This window comes from Sinohyriopsis cumingii, chromosome 9, assembly GCF_028554795.1.
Source record: "Sinohyriopsis cumingii isolate HCF-2022 chromosome 9, ASM2855479v2, whole genome shotgun sequence".
Classification (NCBI taxonomy): domain Eukaryota; kingdom Metazoa; phylum Mollusca; class Bivalvia; order Unionida; family Unionidae; genus Sinohyriopsis; species Sinohyriopsis cumingii.
Window position 1 is genome coordinate 31,607,073 of NC_142969.1, and position 20,024 is coordinate 31,627,096.

General features: G+C 36.0%; 1 protein-coding gene across 3 annotated transcripts in view; it reads right to left on the reverse strand.

Annotated features, from left to right (window-relative positions):
- Positions 1 to 19,622: 19,622 nt before the first annotated feature.
- The window catches only part of LOC149791501 (uncharacterized), a 38,481-nt gene continuing 38,079 nt past the window's right edge, over positions 19,623 to 20,024 (reverse strand). For all 3 annotated transcript variants that reach the window (XM_089970034.1, XM_089970035.1, XM_089970033.1), the window contains one exon: positions 19,623 to 19,733. In XM_089970034.1, the coding sequence (XP_089826160.1) occupies positions 19,713 to 19,733 (21 nt within the window). In that variant the 3' untranslated portion in view covers positions 19,623 to 19,712. The remainder of the gene's footprint in view (positions 19,734 to 20,024) is intronic.

Consider the following 20,024-nt stretch of genomic DNA (forward strand, 5'->3'; position numbering starts at 1 on the left):
GAACAAATGAAACTTAGGTTAAAATACTTTTCGTGTTTATCTGACATCGACATGTACGAGCAATGTGCATATGCATAAATTGTAATGGCACATAAACACAATCCTGACTACTTAGTATATACAAAAGGTTAGATAGCAAATATAGCAGAAACAACAATTTGCTAAAATATCTACCAATGTGAACCACTATAACCAACATCAAACAGGCAACAACAAGCAAAATATCATATTTACAGAAATTAGAAGAAACACCAGCGAATTAGCACCAATAATCGTACATGTTGGAGATAAAACTACCAATTCATTATCTTCTGAATATCGTACAAAATTGAATTACACGGCGAAAACTGAAACGTATACGAACATGTTTATACGTGTACCAAAATGATGTTTGATCGAAACAATTAAAAATTCAACCTTTACTAAGTGTTAAGCACACTGAACGGTTGATTGCTAGTAGGATGTGCATAGCGTGCATCATTTAACTTGAGAATATATTATTTCGTGTACGTCTGTTGCCATTTGACTAGAGAGGATTCAGTATGTAAAAAACGTATTTGTTGAAGATATCTGACAATTTAGGTAAAATGTTTATTTATTGTCCTGATACGGTTTGTTACTGCTATATTTAAGAACTTGACGAGGAAGCTGTGTGATGAACATGACGTACTTTGTGGACATGAGCATAGGGTGCCTTAGTAGGATGTTAGCTTATTAAGAAACTTAAAGTTGCCTTACAACTATAAAACGTTTCTTTGAGATAAAACATTTCCTATCAAAGATGCACATGGCACATTCGTACACATTTTGAGAAATGAGTCAACATAAAAGACCATAATAAACGTTCACTTTAAGCAGATATGTCGAACTATATCATATATTTGGATTTGGTAGTTCCTGCATCACTAACGGACAATTGATGCTTCTTCACATTTGTACCAGTTTGGTAAAATTGTACAGGATTTATATTTAAACCAGTCGTTTAGTTGTGTACATATTATAGCGATACCTACGACAGCTGATTGCCTCCATCGGTCAACTATTATCTGTACGTTCTGCAGGGTGGCATAACAGGCATATTGCACGGCCCTGAGCCATCGGGGAGGGGGGGTAGGTCACTCTTATATGAGTCATTTGGTCACTGACATACATTGATAAAAGAAAAACATTTAACTATTAGTTTTACTGATGCCTTTCGAAAAATAGAGGTATTTATTTCACATCAGCTGAACGGATAAAGCCTACGTATTTTGGAATTTGTCCACAGGGTATGAGGAACATTAAGTCAATTAGAAAAAAGGCAATTAAAAAACTATTTTCCATGATTTAAATTTTGCTCTTAGCTTTGTTTCTAAACTGGCAAACATATTATCTTCCAGTTCGTATTCAGGACGCTCGCATATATATGGAAAAATGATTATATAAAAAAGACAAAGACAAAGAAGAAAAATTCTGATGAGGGTTAAAAGTTCATTTCCAAACAATGTACATAACACACTATATATATATATATATATATATATATATATATATATATATATATATATATATATATGTATATAGTTCACTGTATTTCTATTTTACTTTTAAATTGACTATCTCCGATTAGATGTAATGTTTGTTCTATTCGTAATTTAAGGTCCAGATTCGCTTAAGTGCTCAGTGACAAGTTCATCATAAAAGCAAAGATAAACATGTTTTGTAATTAAAATAAGTTCTTAAATGTGATAACATAAAATATTTATCTTAAATGACCTGTATTTGGCTAAGTATGTAGGAGCTTATATCTAACAATTAATAATGCTTAGTTTTGATAAGAAAATGTTTTGGTTTTAGAAACATCAGGAATTCGTTTGGCAAGGCATTTTAAGTAACTGGTCTTATAAATTATGTAAAATATAATCATTTTCATATCAGTCTATTAAAATGTGCATATAATTTATATTTTATTATAAAAATATAAAAAATGCTCAAACCATTTTTTTATTTTAGTTTTTATATATGCTATTGTAATGGAACATTATATGCTCGACTTTACCTTGTCCAAAATTGAGTTAATTTTTGCTTGACCCAAATTGAATTTCTTTATTTTACTCTGTGTAAACAACTATTACATTCCTAAATTATTGAATTTATGTATGGGAATGAAATCAGTATTATTATTAATATAAGTAAATATGTTTATTTGGATCAAGGTCTTGGATTTGGAATATCCAAAGTGAATGTTGCATAATCTAGGTTATACCTTGTATTTTGTTAACATTAGAATCATTCTAGAAGGTTAATTTCCATAAGGTAGTGTTCTTTTCTTTGAAAATGCTAAGTTCGGCCTGAGATCAAGAAGAGAACTACAGGGTCTTGTAATTGCGATGACTGTTTCATTTGTACGTTAAGATCAACCACTTTTAAATTTTATAATATGTTGTGTCCAGTATTTAATATTTGGGCTGGAAAATTTATTTCCTCAAAATTATTGCATTGAAGTGATTATTTGTCCTGGAAATACAAAGTGCTCTGATACAATTCTTGGATAGAGACATTCACTGGAATTCAGAGTGAATTCAAAGCTGGAATTATATTACTGTGATTTAACAAATGACTGTTGGCACTTCAACATTCTGCAAACTACCACAGACACGTCATTGTCGTCAGTCTGCGGATTTATTCTGGACTTGTTCTAAAGTTTATTCAGGACTTAAAATTATTAGGTTATGAATGAATATAGTGCACTGGATTCAGCACGGGATCACATGTGTCAGGGATTGATTAAGATAAATGAAATGAACAAATAACGAACAGTGCGAAACTAGTATCTAACTAGCCTGAGCACTTTCGACTCTTTAACGAGTCTTTAGACGTCATATCTTTGTATACTACTATACCGCACAACGAAGAGATACAGACGTGTAGAGAAGCATGGGAAATTAGACCTGTAGACAATCCACCTACACATTCCTAGTCAAACTCCTGGAGCGTGTCCTAAATCTCAAAAACTTTGAATGTAATGAAGTCAAACATAGAAATCATTTGAACCGCAATGGGTACATAAATGGCTCCTTCGTATGCTAATATTTTTATGGGAAAACTGGAGGGTCAACTTTTAGCATCGGCTCAACTTACACCATACAAGTGGGTACTCTTTATCGATGATATAGAAGTAAATTGGCAACATGGAAGTGAACGTATGGATGATCTCATATCAAAGGCAAACAACTTCTATCCCTCAATTAAATTCACTGCTGAAGTCTCCAACTAAAGTCCTAGACACAACAACCAGACAGGTAGAAAACAAAATTCCATACAGGCATCTACTCGAAACTAACCGACATTCACCAGCATCTCCTCCAAAGCAGCTGTCATCCAAAACACTGCATTAAGAACATCCCATATAGCCAAGCACTGAGGATATACAGAATTTGCTCTGACGATGAAACATTCCTAAAAAGGTCTGAAGAGCTTTCTAAAGATTTAATTTACCGAGACTGTGACAAAGACCTGATTACGGAGGCAACCCAAAGGGCTAAACAAACAAACCACGACGACATACTAAACTATGGAAAAAATGCTGATATGACACCATTTATCTTGACCTACCATCCAGATAACCCCACAGTAGGTAAAATCATCGGGAAACACTGGCCCATCGTGGAATCGTCAGACGCACTAAAGTTATTCCTCCCGAACAAACCTGTAGTAGCCTATCTGAGACCATAAAATCTCAAGAACATCCAAGTCAGGGCGAAGCTAACGTCAATCACAAATCAAGACCACCCTAGTCAATCTGGCCCCTGTTGCGATAAAAGATGCAAAACCTGTCAACATATGATAGAGACCACGATACTTTCTAGCATAGTGACTAGATAAAAGCTAAGCATACATGGTCCAAACAAAACGTGCAAAACAGAGAATGTTATTTATCTAGTTATCTCATCACATGTAAGATCTTTAGCCTTCAGAATGTCGGAAAAACTGAAAAGCTACACAAAAGGATCAACCTTCATAGACTTGACTGGATGACAAAAAAGCTGTACAGAAGCCCTGTCGCAGAACGCTTCTTCTCCCCTAGAAACATTTTAAGTAATGTCACACTTATTGCAATTGCTCACAACCCCAACTGGAGTTCCCAAACTAGGAAAGAAAATGAATCTTACTGGATACGCCACCTGAAAACATTGAAACCAAGCGGTTTAAACCAAGAAGTCTAAAACAAGATAGCCATGCACAAATAAAATTATCTTTTGCACATTTTCTTTTAAATAACTCTCTAAAATCTTTGCTTAATAGCCTATAATGACTACTATAACAATGAAATATCCGGGATATAATTTGCGCTTACACATATTTACATAAAATAACAAATGTCGCTATGGCTCATCGATTTCTATGTCAATAAAACTAGTTTCCAGTATCAGCAACAATTTAAAATAAACTAGTTGAATCATAATAAAGTTAAAGTTGTAATTCCTGTAGAAACAGCCATGGAAAATTGTGCAATCATAACCGTTTTTCTGTTTTATTAGTTTGTCTTGTCTATGTTTTGTATTTGCCTTTGCAAAAGACTCATTAAAGAGGCAATCGCTCAGGCAAGTTAGTTACTAGTTTCGCTGTGTTCGTTGGCAGTTTATTGCATATATATATATATATATATATATATATATATATATATATATATATATATATTGGCAGATTATTACAACAGCCGAAAGCCGAAGATATACATCCAAGACATGATTGTTTTTAAAATCAAGCACAATGTCTTGTTTGAGTTCTTTGTGGCCTTTTAACCTCATCTTGACTTGGTCTCTATAATTAGAATTTCCAGTTCGCTGCAAGGCTGACCCTCTTTGAAAGACCAAAGACATGTTACGAGGCTGCCACAATATAATTGCCATGAAAATTCTTTATTTTTGCACTTGATTAGGCCGAAGTGGTTATTTTTGTGTTCCTTTGCGTGTGGCAATGCAATGTACTTGACTTGGTAGTAGAGGGCTACTGATGTTTCTATAAGACTACTTAAAGTTCAAGCAGTAAAGACCAATTCAGTGATATGACACACTTACCAAACTGCAGGGAAAGCGAATGAAAAGAATCTTTACAAAACAACCCCTCATAAAAACAAAAGACAAACACCCACCCACAACAATCCTACCAGAAACAACCCATGCTTCTATACTATGTACCTGAATTACTTTAATTTCCATTAAAACTCATCACGCTATTGAAATCATACCGCAAATAACAGTCATAAATGTAATTATAGCTACAAATACAGTCACATTGATAAACTACACATGGGCTGAGCATAATATATGATGTTATTTGAGATGAGGCCTGTAACATGGGCGTTATTCAGCATGAAATAAGCACAATTTACATTTGCCACATGTTTACAATAACTACATGTGCGGGAAAAACCTAACTAGATATAAATGCACTCTCGTTCAGTTGTTGTATATAGCAAGCGAACTGAATACTGCAGTGGGAGCGAAGAGCATTGCATTGTGGTCAGAAAGGACGAATGGAAATTGGAAAGGGGAAACATCAAACCTGAGTTAGATGAAAAACTCAGTTGATGTTTGATATATTGTGCTTAACGAGTCCCTTAGTATACTGAGTCAACTGGATCCGGGTATCTTTACCACGAATATTGTTAGTGGGATACATTTGCTTTTTTACATAAAAGTATGCATTTATCGTGCTTTTAATTAATATCAAATAGCGAGAGAGGTATCGAATTATTTAAACCTTGAACAACACCACTCAAGTTAACTAATTTTTTTATAGATTTTACCATGTTTCATCACGTTTTGCAGATGCATGTTGCACGCTTTTGACTCACAACATTGACATTAAAATCCAAATGTCAGGATTGTACTTACCTTGTGACCCGATATGTATTGAAACCTTGGATATAATTTATATCTACGTTGATGACGCACTTAACGTCATTCATGGGAACCTAATCCATATCAAGCAAAACATACCATTCACCTGGGAGAAAATGTCTCTTTGTATTTTAGATGGAACGATAATCAAAACTGTGAGATTTTAATATAAAACAACAGTCATGTTGTGTTTACAAGGGATCAAATTTGGCATCAATGTTACATTATCTGTCTTTAATACAACTAATATAATATAAAGATTCTCCTCCTATTTTTCTAACACATACATATGCTAATGGAAAGGATCAAGCTTGAACACGAATTACAATATAAACTGAATAATTTTGACGAACAAATTTAAGCTGGCCAGTTAAATATGCATGAATACATTTTTATTGCAGTTTTGACGGATGTTTAGGAGGATATCGCTTACAATATGTTGCAGAATTGCTTATCGAATTTATTTCGTTTTCAAGTGACCGCATATTATTGTCGCATACAATGTTTTCATTCCAGTACACTATGTGATAATGTTAGAGTGATGTTACTTATTATTAAGATAAATTTAAAATTACGGTGCACTATAAAATTTCTTTCCTTAACATCATGCCATTTAAATCTCGTGACTGGTCAGTTTTTGTCGACATAGATCTTACAGTCGGTGGCCTTGCCTATTGATGATGATATATTATCCACTCACATGAGCAAATGGAACATTTTTATTATTTGTTAATTGCCAATAAATAAACTTAGAAATCATACTAGGCGAATGTGTTGAATCAATATTATATGAAACAAATCATATCACTGCAACAATAATGACTTTTTGTGGTTATAGGACAATACTTACTCTTCCGTTCGAAATCGAGCGGCACCAACAATATGTAACCATGTTTCAAAAATATTTCGTTTGTATCTTTCACTGAATACATCTATGGTATAAAAAGGACGGACCTAAGTCAAATAAATACGTCTTCAAAAACCATTTGTTAATCCGCCCTTCAAAAGGCATACACGACAATGGAAAACAGTATGTTATATATACTTAAAGAAGCGTACGTTGGTGTCATAATCAAATAATCGCACATTTTACATATTAGCATCAAGAAAATTGTTATTGTGCTCGATATTGTTTTACATTTCAAGTTTCATTTTTTGGCATCCGAATAAATAAAAATTTCCAAACATTGTAGCGATCGCTTTTATTTTAAATTTACACAAAAACAATTTGAGTGTCTAAACAGTGATCTTATTAGGATCAAAATTATAATATAGGAAATGATAATTTGGTATGCTAATGTATGATGTAAAAGACCCAATATTTTCATGTTTGACTTGAGACCTAGTTGATAGTCAGAAAAGGAAGTATTACATACGTACATACATACATACATACATACATACGCACGTACGTACATACATACATATATACATACATACATACATACATACATACATACATACGTACTTACGTACGTACGTACGTACGTACATACATACATACATACATACATACATACTTGATCTATCTGCTATGGTATATCACAGGCAAACAGATAAATCAAAATGTCTAAAATATTAAGCCATCACATTCAACTCATACAATAGTATGTTCTTGCTAGTAAACAAAAGAAATGTGCCTAACCAACGTATAAAAGACGTTTCCCAGAATTTAAATTTCTCAACTAATGTCGAATTTTATGCAGACGGATCATTTAATTCCTTTGTCTAAGATTCTGTAAGAAGAACATCACAGATTTAGAAAAATAGTTCATTTAACTCTTTTCTATTCAGTTTATACACTCCAAATGTAGATAACCCAATAGTATTTAAAATAGAGAAATGTAAATTCTCTTTGCCCCACCCTGTTTTCATCTCAGCGTTCTTTGTTCTGACACGGTATATTCAACGCCATACCATAAATCGATCTCAAAATTGTATAGTGTCCCGTATTCTAGTGTCATGCGGTGACATTTTTCTTAATTACGTACAATCTGTTAATGTATATTGTCATGGTTACATTCGGCTGTATAGCGCAGTTTCGTTGCAGATGGTGATCATATACAAGTATTTATTCAGTAACGCCATTGCTCATGGAAGGGTGGTATAATTGCAGGTACATTCGACATAAAAATAGGTTCAATTCCTGTCGATTGTAATCATTTTGTAGGACTATTTCGATTGGCCGGAGCATTTTTGTGTGTCAGAAGTGAAGGGTATACCCGCATATTTTTCGAAGGATATATTGACCACCCGTTGGTGTTTCGATTATGCTGAAATATTATTGATACCCTACTACTCGTCGTATTCAACAAATTGTATTAAAATATTCTGCTTTTGCTGCTTTTCTCGAGCTGTTTACTTCGCTATTTCCTATCCAGACGCATGCTCTGTGCTCAGTGAACTCGCCGTAATGCGTTATTGTATATTCATTCCGGTAGTTTCGGTCCTTGACTTTCACCTACCATTGATGCTGAGCGTCCAGTACTACTTTTATGCAGTGTAGAATGATTTGGATCGTCTGTGCCTTTGCTACGTTGAATTTCCATATTTCGCTACGTTTATACAATTATTTTGAACTTTGCTAGGGAGGAAATGTCTTTGTTGCTTCATATAGATGGGTTGCATTAAAGATTAACATAGTACGGGGGCCTTTCATTGTATACAGCCAATCTGGATATTCGTCACAGATCACAGTTACTCTAGTAATGTGGTACTATATATATATATATATATATATATATATATATATATATATATATATATTTGCATCGTTTACTCTGCTGCAGAACCTATTCTTGTGACCACAACCTCCCGTCGAACTGGCACCTAAACCCGATACTAGCAGATAGTGGTCAGGTTACTGCTGCTATCATCCCTCGTTAAGAGAAGACGCTAAATGTAGAGCAGAAACCAAGCGACCGCAAGCACTAATACAACAACACTATATAGTGACTTCAGCTTCTTATGTGTATTTGCGTAATCATGCCCCTTGCCCTTGAGCGGGACGACGTAAGGGCGGGATAAAGCAGACTTGGTCTTGCTTTACTGGATTCGTATTGATGTTGAGGCTTAGGATTAGTATTGATGCTGTTATTAATGTCAGATATAAAACTCTTGATAAATTATGAAAACATCAGATTTGTTTCCATACTCAGTTGGAAAGATCAACTTTGCTTGAATCATATAAAGCTCATCCAGCAGGATGCAATATCCGTTGTTTTCCGCATTAGCTGAATAATAGGGCACATTTTTGTAGTTGTCTGTTTGCTTCCCCGTGTCCTCTTCTTTGGAAACTGCATCCTGGACATTTGCATTAACTGTTGTTAGACAACAGCCCTGAAACACAAAATTCGGACGAGGCATACCAGTCGGTTGCAGTTAATGAGGCACGAAACTAGATCATAGTTTGTAAAGGAGCCCACTTCTTAGAGAAGCTCTTTGAATAAATCGCTGAGAAACTTAAGTGATGTTTTCCATACTTTTGTCTTTTGCCGCCTGATCTAATGATCAACACAAATTCTTTTACACATCAATCATATTCAAGACTATCGTTAATTTCAAGACCTTTAATCCTGCATCCTTTATAGCATATATATATATATATATATATATATATATATATATATATATATATATATATATATAACAATTCTCTCTGCGAAGTCTGGTGCTTGAGGAGACAGGAAGGGAGTACCATTTTGGTCTGTCGGGCGCTGTTATGGGGGCGGTCTGCAGGGTGAGGCCTCTGGTCTTGAGTTCTCGCTCTACGGTTCGGCGCCAGGTCTCTTTGGGTCTGTCACGGTTCCATTTCCCCTGTGGATTCTGTCTCAGTGCCATCCTTGATAGTGAGGCAGGGGGACATTCTGCAGACGTGGCCGAGCCATCTCCATCGACGAGTTGCAATGGTCTCAGCGATGGTGATTGCGCCCGCTCTGTGCCGGTGTTCCTAGTTCGAGATCATGTTTGGCCAGAAGATCATCATGATCCGTCGCAAGAACTTGGTCTGGAAGACATCGAGCTTGCGTTCTATGTTATCAGTGGTCTTCTAACACTCTGACCCGTACAAAAGGATGCTCAGCACGTTGCTCTTGAAGAAATGGATCTTCGTGTGAGCGCTGAGGTTTGTTGTCCTCCAGATGGGCTTCAGCATTGCGAAGGCCTGGTTGGCCTTGCTGATTGTTGTGGTGACTTCCCTTGTGCAATCTCCATCCGTGGCGACCTTGCTGCCCAAGTACGTAAATTCGTCTACTTCTTGCAGAGGCTGGTCGTTGATGGTGATTGGGTAGCCCACTCTAGTGTTCTTCTTCAAGACTTGTGTCTTCCCTATGCTGACTCGAAGACCTATGGTGCTTGCTGTCTGTTCCAACTGTTGTGTCTTCTGTTGGATATCCTGATGTCTGCTTGCCAGCAACCCGATGTCGTCGGCATAATCCAGGTCATACAGCATTGAGGTCAGCGTCCACTGTATTCCTTGCATCCTGCCCTCTTTGGTGCGGTGCATGATCCAGGCAATGGCCAGTGAGAAGAGGGTCGGCGAGAGAATGCATCCTTGCTTCACTCAGGTTTCCACCTTGAATGGTTTAGTAAGTAGGTTGTTGGGGATGACTCTGCACTCAAAGTTCTCGTACAGGGACCTGATGAGTTTCTGGGGGATGCCATAGTGTCGTAGGATCTTCCACAGAGAGGCTCTGTGCAGGCTGTCTAAGGCCTTATCAAAGTCCACAAAGACCACGTAAAGGGATCCATTCCACTCATGGGACTGCTCAAGGATCTGTCTCCGAGCGAAGATGTGGTCGATGCAGGATTTGCCCTTCCTATAGCCTGCCTGTTACTTGCGTAGGTTGCCGTCCACAGCTGTTGTGATGCATTTGAGAATGATGCGACTGAAAATCTTACTGGAGATGGAGAGTAAGGTGATTCCTCGTCAGTTGTTGCAGTTCCCCAGATCTCCTTTCTTGGAAAGTTTGTCGATGATTCCTGTTTTCCAGTCATTCGGTGCTTCTTCACTATCCCACATCTTTTGGAGACTCTGGCAAAAAAACTGCGGTGTCTTTGTGTCTTCTGCCTTCAGCATCTCGGGACATACTCCATCATCACCAGGTGCCTTCCCATTATTCAGCTTGTGGATGGCCTGCTTGACCTCCTCAACAGTGATGTCGTCGCAGTTGATGTCAAGGTCCTCCTCTGCTTCAGGAATGTCAGCGAGTACTGGTGGGTCTGGGCGATTTAGTATGGACTCAAAGTGTTGCTTCCATTTCTTCAGTTTCTCCTCCTCCACTGTGACGTCAGTTCCATCTTCATCTCTCACTGGAAGGTCGTGGTGCTGGTCGTAGTCGACCTTTAGCTTCCTGGTGTTCTGGTACACCGTCTTCATGTCTTTCTGCTCTGCTGCTGCCACCGCCTCCGTTGCCAGGCTCTCTGTGTATTATCTCCTGTCTCTCCTTGCTGATTTCCTCACCTCGTTGTCTTTTCCTCTATACACCTTCGAAATTCTCTCTTTAAGTCTTGGTGACTTGGAGTCCAAAACCTAAAACCACTTCTCTTGCTTCCTTCATTACTCTGTTGAAATTGTCTATGGTCAGCGCTGTCTCATCTTCTAGAACACCAAACCTATTCCTTAGGGCCACCCTAAAATCTTCATTCACTATTAGATCTTTCAACTTGGCCACATCGAAGCGCTGATTCCTGGAGACCCCTATCCTAACTTTCCTAAGCTTAAAAGTCACCTTGGCCACCAGAAGGCTATGGTCGCTGCCGCTGTCAGCGAGCCGTATCACTCGCACGTTCTGCATGGAGTGTTTTCATCGGCCGTTGATGATGATGTGGTCGATCTGGATCTGAGTTCTGCCGTCTGGTGACGTCCGTGTGAGCTTGTTGATGTCCTTGTGCTCGAACAGGGTCCCTCCTGTATGTATATATATATATATATATATATATATATATATATATATATATATATATATATATATATACACGTTTTAGGTGCGTTGTGGGCAGTCATCCCGAAAGTGGGTTTACGGGAAGGACATGATATAGTTTACATTTCAAATCAAAATACATATACATAGGTTGTATTTCTTACATAGTAATTATGTATATGTTGAAAATAAGTATATACACTTATGTTATAGTCCTATTCATGTTTTCGGTTCGTGGGCAGATATATAAATTTCATGGGCAGTTTTGACCTTTAGGTTGAAGATGACAAAGTAACTGCCCAAAAATACGTTCACGAAGAACAAACATATAGCATTCTGCCCGTGAATACGGCCACGGGAACAATATATAGCGTACTGCCCACGAATACGTTCACAAGTAACAAATATATAGCATGACTTTCCGGTGTGCGCGCGCAAAATGGTTGTCAAGACACGACGATAAACATTAATCTATTAAAGCATCCTTTGCAATGGCCAGCGTACATATAGCGGACGTGAGGTTCGTTTTTCACAGCTTGTTTGAAATAAATGGATGATTATATATCCAGTGTAACAACTTGTCTTGACAGCTTATGGATGCTAATGTTTGATATTTATTGTGAAGATGATTGTTCACTGCTTGTTGATGAATTCGTAGCTTCTGTTAATCGATGCTATAGCTCAATTTAACTGTCATACACTGATATGTTTAAGTCTGCTTGCACAGTTAACTATGCAGAGTTATGGAAATATAACAAATTGGTTTTAATAACTTTCAGAGTTTGTTTTACTATTACTCAATATTTGTTTCAAGTACTATAAAGGCTGTGATAGGTTGGGTGGCTTAGATTACAAATCAGGCCCTTCTCACTTGGTGGGGGGTGGGTACTGCCCATTATGAATATTACTGGTCCTAGATGTCCAACCTGATATTTTTGACATATAGGTTCAACATCTTACTGCCAGCAGAAATGGTGTTCTGTAGTATTTTTCCCAGTCAATAGTTTATGGATATATTATGTCATGTACTATGCTTGTTTAATTCTCTCATCTCAGTTCTGACGTTACCATTGAATGCTATAATGTTCCCAGACATCCGGTATTCTTGGTTATTAAAATTATATATATACACAGATAACTGAAGGTGAGTTCTCATTATTCCCTAACAATTGTAATTAGTGAGGCTGTAGCAATTGATGGTCTGAGAATTCAAGTTAACTGGTTCAAAACTTGGGTAAACAACAAACTGTTTTCTTCCTTTGACAGACATCATAAAGTTTTGCATCTTTGTCTCTCTGATGACTGTGGTACACAAGTTACAGACTTTGCCTTAGAATGAGCCTGATTTTTGATACTTGTTACTGAATGGGGTGGGGTAGGGAAGTAACAAAATTATTAAAGGTGGAATGTATGCAAACCATGCTGGAAATAGATATGTGCCAGCAACTGCAACATGTAAGCTTCAATCAATTTGGAAACTATAAGCTTTATCCTGTAAATATTAACAGTTCACACCCTGTATAAAAGATGATTTTGTGTTTGATTAACTGGAACTGTTAATTTATTATGTTAAGGAATTTATTGTTTTAACCCTAGTAAATGTAATATAATTAGGTCAAAAGTTCCAGTTTGTTTATTGTTTCCAGAGTTGATTATTGTAACTGGAAGAACCTGTTTCTAAGTGTTAAATGAAACGAAAGAGATATTGTTTACTCAAGTGATATAAAATAAAAGTTTAAAATGAACTGAAAGAAATATTGTTTATTCAAGTGATACAAAATAAATGCAAAAGTGTATATTCATTAAGAAGTGTATTGTCAATTGCAAATAAATGAAGATTTATCTTATTTTGTTCTTTACTTGTGTACAAAATTATACCTGGATTGGGCAATAATTACTTGGACTCCATTTGGAAAAGAAAAATCTATATGTCCTAAATACCTAATGTTCATATCATAATGCTCTTTTAATGGATGATTATGCTTTTCAGCTGAAGTTACCACATTGCCAAGTGAACTAATAGTATGGCCTTCGGTGTGGCCCACTAATCACATTTGTAAATGAATTATGCATACAATAGAGAAATAGCTCTTAAAATATCTTATGAGTTGAACAATGTGTGTACACAAATAAACATGAAGCAAATCTTTGAACTTGTATGCCACACATGCAAGTGAATTGGTGGTTTTCATATGTAACTTGTGTACTCTTATGGCTTTTGTCTATATTACTTTTAGCCATTTCTATTCACACACCAGAACACAACCTTTTTTGTCTGATTCAGGTACTAATGCAAAACTTATTTCAGCTGTAACTGAAGTATACAGAATTTTTCCTGATGTTGAGGCCTACTGTGTAGATAGTATAGCTGTAAGTCATCAAATCAAATGGAAGACAACAGTGTGCAGTTGAAGAAAATGATATATACCCAGTACCATTTAGAGTTATCTTAAAGAAAAGTCACAATGCACACTGATACAAGTAGTTTTAGAAAATGCATTTGTTCCACATACATTTTAACTTAACCCAAAAGTTCAGTCTCTTGCCTAAAATTCAATCAGATGTATGCATTTATTCCATAAAACACAAAGATATAATGAACCAAATCATTTTCATTATTGAGTTAGGTACTAGGCTATGTTAAAGAGTGCAATCACTTTATCGATTTTTTTTCCATTACATTTTTATTTATTATAAAATGACATTTCTTAGTGGAGTGCTAGCAACTGTAACTTGAGGAATATTTTGTACATGCTGGCCTAAGTGTCATGAATATACTGTGCTACATTTTGCTTTATTAGGTATAATACTATCATGAGACTTGCTTGATTAAATCCTGAATTTGTCAGTTACACTTACAAGTCCACTGGTAGAATTTAAAATCTGTGACAGTTTGGGAACTTTTTTTGCAGTAACTGCAAATCACTTTGCCTTCACAGTCAATGAATTCAAGCCATTGATAATCGTCAAACCATTGTGACTGAAAATGTGATTGTCTCTTAGTTGTGTCCTATTTGATAATTTTGCTGCCACAGAGTCTGGATTGTGTCTCTGAAGAAATAGTTCATCTAGACTCTGTTGCAGTATTACATTTTATATGTTCAATTTAATGAATTTTCTTTCTTTGAATCATTCTTATGTCATAACTTGCGAAAATAGTTTAGTTAACAATATTTATTCAAACAGAAAAGATAACCTCACTTGACAAATCATCCTACCAAAGTGATCATGGCATACACTTTTATCTTTGAAATTCAAATATTGCCCACTCGTTAATTAACATAACTAATATTGCACACTGAAGGTGATCATATGTATCATCAGTTTAAAAAAAATAAAGACATAATACTATCATTTAATCACTGCATACAGGAAACAGACACTTGTGTCTGTAAAATGCCTTTCATTGGATTACTTTGATTTATTAAAACCAAACAGCGATCCACTCAGGATTTTCTAGGGTAGATACAGAGAATATATTATGGTCATTCAGAACGCTATCAATACATCAGACCAGATTGTTTTTATTATTATTTAGGCAAAATAACTTAGTAAGTCAGATGGCAAACATGAGGATGGTGATAGGTTATGTGGAATTTGCATTGAATCATCTGATCCCAGAAAATTTGATACAATGTCACTGGCTGTGGTAATCATCAAGTGCAGTTGCACGGCACCATAAGACTTATCAAGATACCATGAGCTAGAAAGATGAAGAAAAAGAAAAACGATGACCCAAAGACAAATCCTGCAAACTGTGTGCAAAAACGATTCCACAGATTATAGATGAAAACTTTACTATATTTAGCTTCAAGATATTAATAAATTCGGATTACTTCCTCCAGTCTGCTACAGTAATTCATGCCCATTGCACTCATAAATTGATTATAGTCCTTGCAGTATTTTGTGTGGGCCACAATATTTTAATTGATGCAGCTGATGCTCCATTCTTCAGTTCAGTGTTGATTCAAACATAGCAATGTCCCTTTGGGATGTGTGCATAAATAAAGAATGTCTGTCCCTTCATTACCACACTTGTTGAATTTATCGTGTCTCTCCGAAAACTGTACCATGTGAGAAAGAATTTTATAAACAAACTGGACATAAGTATTGCTAGACATATACTCAGACCTGAGACTTCATAAAAGACTGCTTACTTGTGAGGCATTATTAGTGCTAGGGCTTGAGGTAATAACTTGCTATATGTTTGGTAAGGCAAAATAAGGGGCCTTATGACTTAAATTGAAACTGTGAAAAAACAAAAGGTTCAAATGCAATAAACTTTTGTTTTTCCTCATTTGTTATATTACAGTGCCATGAAAGGTCATTTCTTTTATCTTTTTAATCCCTTGCCAATTTTAAGTCATCATCACTAACCAAGTCTCTAAATCAATTCTTGGCATATTTAGCTAAAATGGTGTCTACTGTTCCATTATATCATTGATTGTTTAGCTTGCTTGTATGGAGCTTAACACCATTTTTCAGGACATCATAGACTTTACATGGCAGCCAACATATTTATTGGAAGAAATCAACACACATAACGCTACTGGCAAGCTTTCTCATATCCACACATTGGTTGGACTAGAGAGAGTTGATTAGTGATGTGTATGCCTAGACCATTCTATAATCCAGGGCCCCATGATTGAATACAGCTTAAAGAAATTAACCCTAATTCAATTTCCTTGTTGCATTTAAATCATAACACCCACCATGCAAAGTGACACATGTCTCAAGATTTTCAAATTTGTATATGTTTTGCAACTTTTAATTCTGAGTTGATGCATGTGGATGTGGAAATTCAGTTACTGAATACTTAGCTACTTATATAAGGAGCTCTCACACTGGTAAAAGCATGCAACTGGGATTGTATTTGCAAGAGGGCAATTAATTGTTCAAAATGCTGTTTTAGCTAACTACATATGCGAAGGGTTGATGTATAAAAAAGAGGATCAAGAAATCCTAGCTGGTAAAGATAATTGTATCCAACTTGATAGAAAGTGAGAAGGCCTTTTAATTTTGTACAGCAGTTTCATTAAGGAACCAACTATAATACCATTAGCAGTTTATGAGCAGCAAAAACCACATTTAGGACCAACTAGACATCAAAACCATATGCATAGTTCCATTTACGGCCAACCAGACATCAAATAGGTCATCTAGTGAAAGCACAATGTCAAAATGACCAGCCATCTAGGAGAAGTAGCAAGGAAGGGGTTTTCCAGATGCCCATTAAAACAGCCATATTGGAGGTTAGATTGGCACTATTTTCATTTACGTCCAACTAGACATAAGAAGTCTTTCACTGATATGACGATTCATTCAGGAGAAGTAGTTATACCAAGATTTTCAGGATGGCCACATTGGTGGCCTTATAGGATGTCTGTACAGCACCATAATTCTCATTCAGGACCTGCTAGACATCAACATAAGTATTTTGTACACATGTTGACACGCTGACACAATTATCCATTCAGAAGTAGCGATAAAAAGTTTCTTAATATGGCTACTGTGGCAACCACATTGTATGTGTGAGTGGCACCATCTTGTTTTTTCTTCCAGATATTTTCACACAAATATCATATTTAAAGATAACATGAATTCATACAAGATCTTGTCGGTTTATTTCATAACAGATTTTTCCCTCATATTAATATAATCTTTTGAAAACATTTATACATTATAGTTCTAGAAATTTTTCATGCTCTCAGAAACTATTAAAATCACAGCAGAAAGTGTTATGTTATATCTTTATTCAGCACTGAAAAATATTTATGAACTCTTAAAGTTTTTTCCCCTATATTAACTTAATTTAATGAAGATTTTCAGACTATAACCTTTCCATTGGATTTATTTTTTCAAACATGGCGTAAAAAGTATGTTATAGTAACCAATTTTTACATTGCCTTCACCATTGCAGAAATCTCTATAATCAATTTCCTAGTAAAGAAAAGCCAAGAAAATAAATGGACAGTTAATATTCACTTCAGGATCACAGACCTGAGGCAAATATGTCATTGTTAAATCAAACATTTTTATTGTGTTTCCTTAGACCTAAATATATATATATACTTGCTGTTACTCTAAACGAAGGCTGGTGATCCAGTTGATAACCTTTTGGGGGTTTTAAGGATGTCTTTAAAATTAAGGCCTTAAAAATGTTGAGATCTTATATTAAAAATGACAATTTGAGCCTTGCAGATTCATGTCCACAGGTGCCCAAATAAAAAAAAAGGGGGGGGGTGCAAGGGGCAAGCTTGTTGGTGTGTTATAAAATAACTGACTTATCATCGGTGTTCTGACAGGTGATGTGTAATTAAATCACTGTTGTAATATTAATAATGAGTGAGTCTGCACAAAGGAATTTCATACAGCTAAACTAGCTCAACAACTAGAGGCAATTAAGAAATATATCCACATTCGTGATTCTGTCAAATGGCAGATACAACAGCATCAGGAAGCTCAAGTGGCATTTACAAAAGGTAAAGAGCCGCTATACTTGTTATCTTTTTAGGGATGTGCTTGGATTTTGCCCTCAAGCTGGAGCAGTCATAGGATATATAATAAATCGCCACGGTCGGAATTTATCCCCAAGCTGGGGTAATCGATGGGTAAAGTCTTATCCACAGTCGGGGTTTTATTCAAGCTTCAGGTGCAAGTTTTTGTGCATCTCCATGCCCTTGCATAAAACACAGTTACACGTTTTTTTATATAGATATTTTTCAGTTGTAGACAGGAATAATAAGTATTTGTGAGTGTTTGAAATGAATGGGTTCATTATGAATTGAGTGGCACTACATTTCAAAAGCAAAATTGGATTGAAATGCAAGAACTGTAGTACGGAATTAGTGTTGGTTCTGGATCGTAGAATGGAATTGTGTGTGTGTGTGATTGGATTTTTAACGTAGCTTGAATAATTTTTCAGTCATATTGCTACGATGTCTGCAGTGTGGCAGTTTATAGTGATGTATAGCACTGGGGCATCATGCTGCAAACATGTAGTATGATGTTGCACCCAGTCACATTATCCTGACACCAGGCCGATCAGTCCTAACACTAACCTCTTAATGCTGAGCGTCTAGCGAGGTAGCTGTTAATACCATTTTTGTAAGTCTTTGGTATGACTTGGCTGGGGTTTGAACCCATGACCTCCCGCTTCTGAGGCGGACGCTCTAACCACTAGGACACCGGAGTGGTCAGAATGGAATTGTAACAATTACAATGGAAGCAATTTGTATTATGCTTGTTGGGGCATTCCTCACTGATGGCTGTCAGTGACATCATCATGGGAATGTGTAACAGCCACATTTTGTAAGAACAAGGTGTAGTTGGTGAACAATACAGACACTTTTCTGCCATTTCCACTGGCATCATCTCATATGATGTTATTTAAAAAAACTTCCTACAACATACTCACAACATATAAAACCTATATGCAAATCTGATGAAAGCTGCTTGTGTTTCTGAAACACATATTCCATACTGGTGGCAAGAATGTCCAAATCTACATTACAAAAATGAAAACATTACCATCCATCTAGGAGTTGCAAATGTATGAAATCCTCTTGTTGGGTAGTTTTACTAACAGGCTTTACAGCAGGGCCTTCCATTAGATTTAAATGTGGCAGGTAAGTTGACAAAGTAGGGTGGGGGGTTGGGGGGACCTACCCCAATGGGGATAATTCATTTTTTTTTTAAAGTAGCATGGTGTAAAGTAAAAGTAGATGGGCTGATAAGGAATCCACTGAATTTACAGACTAAAGGTTCAGACATTTGTTTTTAAGAGAAAAATGAAAGAAGGAAACAATACAACAGATATTTTAATATGTCTTTAATGTTTATTTTCTAGATTTAATTAAGATTATGAATCAGAATCAGTCTCCAACTCCACTGTAAAGTTTATCTATTACTTCTTCTGCTCAGGCACCTGCAAATTAAAACAAAATTGTAATGCTTAAATAAAGTCATATCATCTCAGCACTAGTTACATATGCAGAAGTCATGTTAATCAGCATTATAAAAATGTATGAAATTTTCTTCACTGCACTTGTGCTTCCCTTACTATCGTTAAGCCATGATACAAGATAACTTTGCACTTACTAGTCATTTCTGGCAAGTGGATGGTGCAATCAATTTGCACAAAGATGAATTTATTTCATCCAAATATTTCATGTGAATAAAAATTCCAAATGGAGGCACTTGTCCGATCAGACAAGAT